This window comes from Alosa pseudoharengus, unplaced genomic scaffold (assembly GCF_046254945.1).
Source record: "Alosa pseudoharengus isolate Yale_2024_CS ecotype anadromous, Long Island Sound unplaced genomic scaffold, YU_APseudo_1.1 YU_APseudo_1.1_scf_18, whole genome shotgun sequence".
Classification (NCBI taxonomy): domain Eukaryota; kingdom Metazoa; phylum Chordata; class Actinopteri; order Clupeiformes; family Clupeidae; genus Alosa; species Alosa pseudoharengus.
In genome coordinates this window covers 33,766,345-33,776,344 of record NW_027468650.1, presented here as the reverse complement: position 1 = coordinate 33,776,344, position 10,000 = coordinate 33,766,345, and the positions used below count along the sequence as shown (strand labels likewise).

At 45.4% G+C, this 10,000-nt stretch overlaps 1 protein-coding gene across 1 annotated transcript in view; it reads right to left on the bottom strand.

Annotated features, from left to right (window-relative positions):
- Nucleotides 1–10,000, bottom strand: part of lama1 (laminin, alpha 1) — a 55,619-nt gene that overhangs the window by 29,325 nt on the left and 16,294 nt on the right. Inside the window, exons 6-18 of the mRNA XM_076291179.1 lie at nucleotides 9,699–9,788; nucleotides 8,308–8,425; nucleotides 7,674–7,852; nucleotides 6,636–6,741; nucleotides 6,011–6,168; nucleotides 5,398–5,538; nucleotides 5,133–5,288; nucleotides 3,769–3,870; nucleotides 3,123–3,337; nucleotides 2,659–2,770; nucleotides 2,326–2,436; nucleotides 1,213–1,340; nucleotides 119–205 (exon numbers count right to left, since the gene is read on the bottom strand). Of these exons, the coding sequence (XP_076147294.1) occupies nucleotides 119–205; nucleotides 1,213–1,340; nucleotides 2,326–2,436; nucleotides 2,659–2,770; nucleotides 3,123–3,337; nucleotides 3,769–3,870; nucleotides 5,133–5,288; nucleotides 5,398–5,538; nucleotides 6,011–6,168; nucleotides 6,636–6,741; nucleotides 7,674–7,852; nucleotides 8,308–8,425; nucleotides 9,699–9,788 (1,703 nt within the window). The remainder of the gene's footprint in view (nucleotides 1–118; nucleotides 206–1,212; nucleotides 1,341–2,325; nucleotides 2,437–2,658; nucleotides 2,771–3,122; nucleotides 3,338–3,768; nucleotides 3,871–5,132; nucleotides 5,289–5,397; nucleotides 5,539–6,010; nucleotides 6,169–6,635; nucleotides 6,742–7,673; nucleotides 7,853–8,307; nucleotides 8,426–9,698; nucleotides 9,789–10,000) is intronic.

Sequence of the window (10,000 nt, the reverse complement as noted above, 5' to 3'; positions counted from 1 at the left end):
GTAAGTGCTTGAGTGAGGAGTGAGTGAGTGAGGAGTTAGTGAGTGAGTGAGTGAGTGAGGAGTGACTGAGTGAGTGAGTGAGTGAGTGAGTAAGAGTGAGTGAGAGTGTGTGGTTTACCTCTCACACTTGGGTCCAGTGTATCCTCTCTGGCACTGGTCACACGTCACCTCTCCTGAGTTCTCAACAGAGCAGGTGGGGCTGAAACTACATGAAGAGAGCCATTTGAACATATGACATCGCAATCACCAGAAAGATATTCAACATGCAATTTAATGGTGTTCAGTTTAATTTACTACAACCTAATGAGATCATGATTCTACAAGGTATTGTAATTATGCATTTAATATAGCACTCACTGATTGTCACTTTATTTAATTTATTTAAAAGTTAAAGCCTGGTGAACATTATTTTTGATGAAATTTATCAGGACAAATAAAAACTATCTATCGGAACATCACCTATTACCGCCCTTTCCCTATTTCCGCCTTCTTATGCGTGTCACTTAATATTCATTTCTATACAAACCAAGACGGCAGATTCGTAAAGAAACGCAAGCACCCACACCATAAGTGTATCTAAATTAGCTATGTACCAAAAATTACATTTTACCGTGACTAGAAGACCTGTAAACAACCAAACCAGATTTTGTTTAAATCTACACACCTATGGCTACTGAAAAATGTAAGGTTCATTTATCAAATGTTATTTTGAAGTATTAAAAAACATTGTTGTTTTATAATTTCCGAACAAAAGTGGCGGTAGTTGGTGCTTTCACGATAAGTTACTACTAAGTTACTTCCTGCACTTGTTTGTTCTGTCTTAAATACTCTGTGTATTTGTTAGTGAATACATTTACACATGCCTCTATGTCACACACACACACACACACACACACACACACACACACACACACACACACACACACACGCACACACACACACACACACACACACAAACACACACATGTCAGATATCAGAGTGCCTCTGTCTAGCGGTTTTAATTCTGCCCTTGAGAGATTCTGCCCTATATGGGGGCTTCTGCCCTGAGCTATGGCGCTGTCCTACGTGGCGCCGCTGTGCTGAGCTCTAGACATCTTCATAGAGGCTCCAGACATCAGCTCTATTCAGCAGGCTGGGAAAGACGGAGTCTGAAACCTTGGAGAAGGGTCTGGAATGAATGGCCAGTTCTGAGGCGGCCGGCGGAAACTCACTTGTTCGACGCCACGGTCAGCGGGCAGGCGCATCTTTGGCAGTCCTCGGCGGTGCCATCGAAGGGGTCGCCATAGAAACCGGGCAGGCATTGGTCACAGTGGGGCCCGGTGGTGTTGTGTTTGCAACCCTGGGGAAGATTTACCACGAATGAGTCAGATAAAACACACGACACACGACACACACACACACACACACACACACACACACACACACACACACACACACACACACACACTTACCAGACAAGAGCACGAACATATACACACAAACACATAGACACACACATGCACAAACACAAACGTACAACTCTTTTTTTTTACCCACACAATCTAAAACTGCATGCTGGGTGCCACAGTAACCTAGCAACCTCTCTGCTGTATTCTACAGTCCTCGGAACTCCACACAAACGATAACTACACATGCACTGTGCTCCGGTCATATGCTCTGCCTGAGTACCACAGACACCCCAAGGCAATGCCATGCACTCTGGATTGCATTAAAGTAGCACTTCTATTAAGCTGTGTGGCAGGACATTACCAAGCGAGACACGATTCCCCACTGAAAAATGTCAAGGGGGCGGTGTGGAGGCGGGGGGGTGGGGGAGTGGGGGGGAGAGAATGTGCTACCCTTTTAAAAGCGCATATATCTGCTAAATGTGTGCTGACTGATCAAATGTTTTTGAGGCAATAACACAGCCGTATCCTGTGCTAAAGCCTCCGAGAGTAGAGTGCCACATATTCATCTACTACCTACTGTAATACACATGTCACATTGGGGCCAGCGCAGGCACAGAGTCAAATATCATGCGGCTGTCCTCAGCCCAAGGTGCTCTGGCGCAACTAGACAGGTTTAGAGTCCTATGGGGGGGGGGGGGTTACTGCAGATGACAGGGTCAAGGTAAACATCTGGATGGTATTTGGCTGGTATTTGTTCAACACAGATGCTTAGGAAAAGCATCAAAGGTGCTTCTCCAAGACACTTCAATGTGACACAAATTAGTCAACATAGTTGGCACAGATGCTGTAGAGCTGGGATTCGAAGACCTTGGCCTAATAAACTGGAATAAAGAATGGCAAATCGAATAAGCACATGAGATAAGACTACAAACTCACCACACACACGCCGTTGATGTCACACTCTGTGGCATGGTCGTTACACTCACACTGGAGGCAGTTTCCTCCAAACAGGATCCCATCCACACGGTAGAACCCAGAGATACAATACTGATCAAAACAGAAGAGATTACGTAAATAAAGCAGTCCTTTGTAATAGACCAGGTGTAAAATAGGTGCACCAGTAAATATAAAGTCGAAAGAGTCAAATGAAGTAAGTTATCTTTTGACATATCTTTGAATTAGCCTTACACCAACATGTTACCAGTTGAGCCTTCCATGCCAACCCCACTGGTGCATGTGCACCCTGATCACATGATGTGGGTGTCTTACCTCACAGGAAGTGCCTGCGTAGCCCCATGGGCACTCGCACTGCTCCACACTGACCGCCTGCAGGGAGCCGGAGGAGTTACGCCTGGCCATGTCCAGAGACACCTGACTCAACCTGCAAAACCACACCAACACATGTATCAGTTACACAACATGAACTACCTATTAGCTTTTATCATTTACATTACCTATCATCGAGTGCAAATGTATCATGATCTATCATTTCAAAAAGTAATTCTAAAGAAAAGGAAATGTGTTATTTTTTTATTTTGAAGATCTCTAATATGAGCTGTGGAGTTTTACTTCAAGTCACAATTCCTCTATCTATTGCATTGACACTGACAACATAAACTGCTTTCCTGAACATTATGGAGACTTTTTTATTGTGTACTATTTGGAAACAAGATGCCTTCAACATGGCTGTTGCTATAGATAGAGAGATAGATCCCTGTCTACTGGGTGCTGACCTTAGATTGCCCTCTGCGCTGACGTTGAGGTACACGCGGACCCTCAGACTGGCCACGTCAGACATGACCGTCATGAGCTCGTCCCTGTGGACACGTCGACTCGTGTGCAGGTCCACGAAGCTGTGCGGCACCAACTCCACGGACACCTCCTGCTCCCTCAGGGGAGTCAGGAGCAGCCGACGGGACGGAGACTGACGGAGGGACCGCCCGTTACCCTGGACACACAGAGACAAGGACACAGAGGACAGGGGATGTCAGATTAGGACATTAGAGACAAGGACACAGGGGACATAGAGGATTGGGGACATCAGATTACAACATTTAAGCAGAGGTTATGGTTGGTATGAAACTCATAAAGTAACTGCATTAAAAAAAAAAAAAAAAAAAGATCTTATACACACAGTTTGCACTGATTTGTTTGCTAACATGCTAACTCCTAACTGCCTGCCCATTCCCCCACAGAGACACAGAAACAAAACACAGAGACATTATTTAATGACACAAATATTTTGATAGTTCATATTTCATTTTTTAAAAAGTCCATGGTTTGTAATGTTAGTCTGTTCATTTCTTAAGGTTATGGATTTCTTTTGGACCTTCCTTGATCTTTCATGAGGGCAAATTCGCATGCTCTGTGTGATCCTACCTCAATAATCAAGTCAAAGTGAGAGGGAAGAGACTTGTCCACATTCTCCACAGCGATGTCATATGCCACACTGTACTTCAAGAAGCCACCATAGGATGTCAGCTATGAGGTCAAGACAGGGAAACACAGCACTTAGCACCAGCACACATATCAATTTACTTATTAATTCAACATGTCAAATTAAATAAAATTCAATCCATACTATCCACAAACATTAATGTTAACCATACAAATTACAACTGAAACATGTTAATGTCAAAGACACCATGACTTACTTAAGCCTCTTTAATTGCTTTAACTGTAGTTTGGTGCTAACACACAATGATTAAAGGAGGTGCTGGACACCCTGCTCTGTGCAACATTAATCTTCTCCTGATGGATTGAGACCCTATAAAGGGCTTTCCCAGGGATAATTGCTTTCACTGGCACGCCCACCCTTTTACATGCACCAAAGATACCAGAAGTAATCACATCATTTGACTTCATCCATCACCTAAGGGGAGGGGGGAGGCTGGGGTGGGGGATGGGGGGGGGGGGGGGTAGGGAGGTACAAATATTAGGTGTGTAACCTAATTATTTTTTAATGTAGTGGTGAGGCCAGTTCTGACGGAGTGTAATTACAAGGCCTTTTCAATTAATAAGGTCGGAGAGAGAGAGAGAGAGAGAGAGAGAGAGAGAGAGAGAGAGAGAAAGAGAGAGAGAGAGAGAGAGGGAAGGAAAAGAAAGGAACGGGTGGATGACGGGGAAGATGGGAGTGGCAAAGGGACGGCGCAGGACAAGAGCTTAAGACAGAAATAAGGCAGGATGAACAAAAGATTGATCGCGAATGATCCCAACAACTGTGACTGACCAGCCAGCTATCTGACCAGCTGTGTGAGCTGATTCCAGTAAAGCGCCCGGGTCATAAGTGTAGATTAGTTGCTATGCAGCTGTGCAACTGACCACAGAGCACAGATGTCTTTAGCTCAATAAACTAGTGCTAAATGGAGGGTGACAAGCCAACTGACACAGTCAGTGTAGGGGCAGCCACAGTGGGGCTGCATGGGACTCTTCTCATCGTAAATGTCTGCCTTACGTTATCTGAATGTCAGACCTCCACACCAGTAGACATGGGTGAGCATTGGGAGGCTGCTTCTTACATACTCTAAATGAACTCGACAATATCTGTATCTAACTGACAGGACTTTCGGCATAATTGCTCTGGGAAGCCTTGTGAGTTGTTTATTCTGTGTTTGGTCCAGAAGCATATGATTTTACGTTTGACCAAAGTTTGACCTTTGACCAAAATGAGCTCAAAATGTATGGGAACTCCATCAAAATGCCAGAAGTGTGGCTCTTTTGACCTCTTGACCTCTGAGCCATACCTTGTTTCCCAGGAATCTCTCTGGCGCGGCCCAGGTGGAGAGAAAGCGGTAGGATGTGACGTTGCTGGGGATGATGAGGTTGTCCTCCACCAGAGGAGCCGTGTAGATGGAGGTGCTTGGGCTGGTGGGAAGCAGCCAGTTATCCCTGTGCTCCACCTGCAGGGACACACAACACAGTCTCTCAATAAAAAACATTTATATCTATGTAAATATATTTCATATATGTTTATGTGTGTGTGTGTGTGTGTGTGTGTGTGTTCATCACCTGAGTTGTGGACCACATCGAGCTCTCGCACACATCCGACACTCCAAAGCAGAAGCACTCAGTACAGCCTTCTGGGTTGCCCCCCTGCAGGTTGAAGAAGCCTGGCTTGCACAGGTCACAATGGGCTCCCATCACATTGGCCTAAGGACAGAGAAACAGAAATACTGTTTGAGACTTCATGCTGTGGCTATGAGTGTTAGTGCAGGTGTGTGGTAAGGGCAGGAGTCTGAGGACAAGTCATGATGGGATGGCAAAGATCACTTCACAGCATCACACTACCAAGTCAAGGCAAGGCAGAGATCAATCAATAACGTGGAATAAAACTACTAGAACGGTGTCTTTGTGTGCCTTGTTGCTACAGGCTTTCAGGTGAACAATAACTTATTTCTTTCTTTAAGAATATGTTGGTGTTTTTGCCTTTATTTAGATAGGACAGTGAACAGTGACAGCAAGTGAGTGGGAGAGAGATATGGTGGAATGGGGAGATGGCCACATGTCAGATTCGAACCTAGTATCACAATGTAGCCATTTGTGCCACAGCTGCCCCTGACAAATAACTGATTTCATTCAGATCCAGATGAACTCATCAAAAAAGGCCCAGGTCTGGACTGACCTTGCAGATGCAGTCCTCACAGGGGTCAACGTTGAGACTGCCGTCCAGGCTGCACTCACAGCGCGTGCACAGGGGGAAGTTTCTGTAGCCGAAAGCACAGCGGTCACAGCGCTCGCCAGCAAAGCCCTCCTTACACAGACACTGACCCGGGGACAACCCTGGCACACGATCAGAAGCACAGCACAAACATGACTCTTTTCATCTCATTTTGGACTTTATATGTTTGTTTTTTGGTTGTTTACTCAGCTAATGAAAACTGTGAGATGGTGATGCAGATATAGACAGTTCTTTTTTTAAATCTCATATAGAACTATGCTCCTGTTATTCATATGGAAGCTATATTCAGCATAAATAAACAGCCAAACCCACATTGGCAAACATCAGAGCTGAGCTAAGAAAAAAAACTGACTAACTGTTAAATATAGTTAGTGAGTGAATGAATATGTGTTTTCTACTTTTTACTTTGTATTCTGTCATTTTACACTTGGTAGGGAAGGAAGTTGACCAGTAACACATACTGACACAAAACTTTGCTCTGAAAAAGAGAAAAACTTGTAGGTAATCTGACTGTAAATGTAGAAATTGAATTATAGGTAGTCAAATTCTGACCAGCATGTGAACTGACCTTTCTCTGGGCTGGCGTGCTTGTCGTCCCTGATGCATGCTGGGGAGTGGGAGCCCCTCATGTCACAGCGGCACTCCACACACGGATTATCAGTATACGGAGACACCTGCATGAGGGAGTGGAGGGGGTTCAGCGGTCAGACAGATGAACACATTGTTAAGACCTAATACCTGGTGGCTGCAGGTGATTGCTCACCTCACACACACACACACACACACACACACACACACACACACACACACACACACACACACACACACACACATACAGATGGGTAAAGATTCCTTTCAGAATTCATTACAACTCTGTAATGATCATTTATGTTGGGCTAGCAAAGATACCTTCACAATTTGAGTTACAGTAAAAGTCTGAAGCTTTTGTGTTAAAGCCAAAATAAAGACAATAAAACGGAAATGTTTTCTTTTCTTGGGAGTGGGGGCGGGGGGGTTACTGAGTCTTACTTTGTTTATCTGTAGCAGGTGGCTGGCCAGTGTTAAAGGCACATGTGATGCGGGGTGCGGAAGTTTGCTCTCTTCCCAGAGGTGTTGTAAAAGCAGTCAGCTAAGCTAATTGTCCCGCTGGGCTATTACTGAAGAGTAGGCTGGGGTTTGGCCCCACAGCCTCTGTGTCTTAAAGCTAACCACCATTGTAATGCAAACCACTGTTGGTCAGCTATCAGGACCACACACACACACACACACACACACACACACCACACTTCCCTCATCCACCAGTATCCCTCTTCACACACACACACACACACACACACACACACACACACGCACACACGCACACACGCACACACGCACACACGCACACACACACACACACACACACACACACACATACACACTGACTTTTTTAACAAATCGTAGGACAAAAGACGTTTATACTGACAGCAATTCTCACAAATGGAGGCACACACAGACACAATAAGGGCAGTGGAGGAAGTCAGGAATCAGGTTTCTAGGGGCCACACAATAAGAGAATGGGGCGCCTAACCCACCCCCCGGGCCCCACCCCGCCAGGCCACCGTACCTTGTGAGGTCTGAAGAATCCGTCAGCGCAGGTTTCACAGTTCACCCCCGCAGTGTTCTGGGAGCAGTTGATACACACACCACCGCCCAGGAACTGGCCGTGGATGTTCAGGCTCTTTCGGAGCGCAGCCACAGTCTCGTTGTAGTAGCAATCCTCTGCTTTGTGGTGACAGTTGCACTCTGTGGTGTGAAGAAAGAACTCATTTGTGAGATTTCAGCAGAGTAACATTCACATTTATTCATTTGAAAGATGCTTTTAGCCAAGGCTAACAATGAGCTACAGTGGCCGTGAAGTTTATGAACCAGGAGCTTTTCTAGAAAATTCTATTTATTGTAAACATAAACCGACCTGGGCCATAAGCTATAACATATTTAACAGTCCAGACATACTGTAACAGTCATTATCAGGCCACAAAATTACAAGCCAAATAAAGCTATTGTTGACTATATGCTAACTCATATTACTGAAAGAAAAACAACCATATTTTTGTTAACGCACAGTTTTTTTTAGAACTAATGTATAAATGACTGAATGTAAACAGTCATGTTTGAATGGCTTCAGTGGCGGTGTTACTGTAAGACATTTGCGGCATGGCATCCCTGGCTGCTCTGAGAGGGGGACTGGATAGTCTTACTTTCACAAGTGTTGCCGGAGGAGGTGGTTCCCGCTTGCCACGGTTGCTGGTGGTAGCCGGGGCAACACTCATTGCAGCTCTCGCCGCACGTATTGTGCTCACACACACAGTGAAATGTCTGAGGGGACAAAGAGAGAGAGAGAGAAAGAGAGAGAGAGAGAGAGAGAGAGAGAGAGAGAGAGAGAGAGAGAGAGAGAGAGAGAGACAGAGAGGGCAGAGTGTGAGACCGGGAGAGATGAAACGTCCACTACACACACACACACACACACACACACACACACACACACACACACACACACACACACACACACGCACACACACACACACGCACACTTACACATGGGAAAAGATGCCTCTGAAAGACTAAAAGAGAGTTGGCAGAATAGGACACTTCAGAGTAATATCCTCCTCTTCACTTGACAAAGCTTGAACACACACACACACACACACACACACACACACACACACACTCAAACACACACACCTGAGCAAATGTCCATTTCTCTATTTGTGCTTAGGTATAACACACACCACATCCATTGCTTGACTAGCTCAGGTCTCATGAGGTCAGGACAAGGGTGTGAACTGTGTGTTTGTGTGTGTGTGTGTGTGTGTGTGTGTGTGTGTGTGTGTGTGTGTGTGTGTGTGTGTGTGTGTGTGTGTGTGCGTGTGTGTGTGTAAAGTCGTGTTTGCATCAAGGGAGAGAGACGTGTGAGTTCGTTTTCTAAAGTGCCAGTTTTAAGAGGCCGGGGATTACAGCCGGCTTTCACAGGCGGTCGTTAACGTGGCCATCCCTGCTAATGAGGCCCACATGGGAGGCAGAGCAGACCGGGGTTAACCAGCACTGCCTGCTGCCCACCCGCCTGGTCAGGCCAACACCTCCCTCACCCAGGGGACACAGAAAGCAACACTGGCCATGGAGACAAGCATTGGATTGGATTTGCTGCATTGGATTGGATTTGATGATTTACCACGTGTCTATCATGCCATAATAACCCTATTTGTATTCTACATATGCAGGTAAATAATAATAATAAAAAAACATGGATATGTTCCATTGTTCCAATGCATTAAATGATTTACAATATTTTGCAGGGTTCCATTTAGCAAATCAAATGGAGCAAACTAAATATGCAAAACTATACTATTCAAAAATCATCATGGAGAACTAAGTCTTGAGAACTCTATTAATAAAGTCCCTGGGAGGCCCCAGGGAGCAAAGCCTCTCAATCACAAAGGTATGAAATGCTCGAGTCACATTCAAAACAATCAACTCAACAGCTGAGAGGCGGTCATGGAATTTCACACCCTCCGTGTCTCAACCAAGAGTTTGATTGACAGCTCGGGGGTTCCACTCTGTCGGGACCGCACTGAAGAGAGCGTGCCGTTACCTTGGTGATGAGGTCCATGGGGCAGCTCTGGGCGTGGCCGTAGCAGATGCACATGCCGCCCACCGAGATGTCTTTGATTGTGTAGTAGTACTGCGGGAAGAGATGCACAGGAGACAAGAGACAACAGGAGAACCAATAAGAATCACCCCTGACAAACACCTCCACTCAAATTAACACTGCAACAACTGCTATCAAGACACACCTACAGGCATTTAAATAAGATGACTGACACTCAAGCTCTGATTAACACAGAGACGTGTAATTAAATCACATTTCATTGTCATTCATCTTCATTGGGGTGA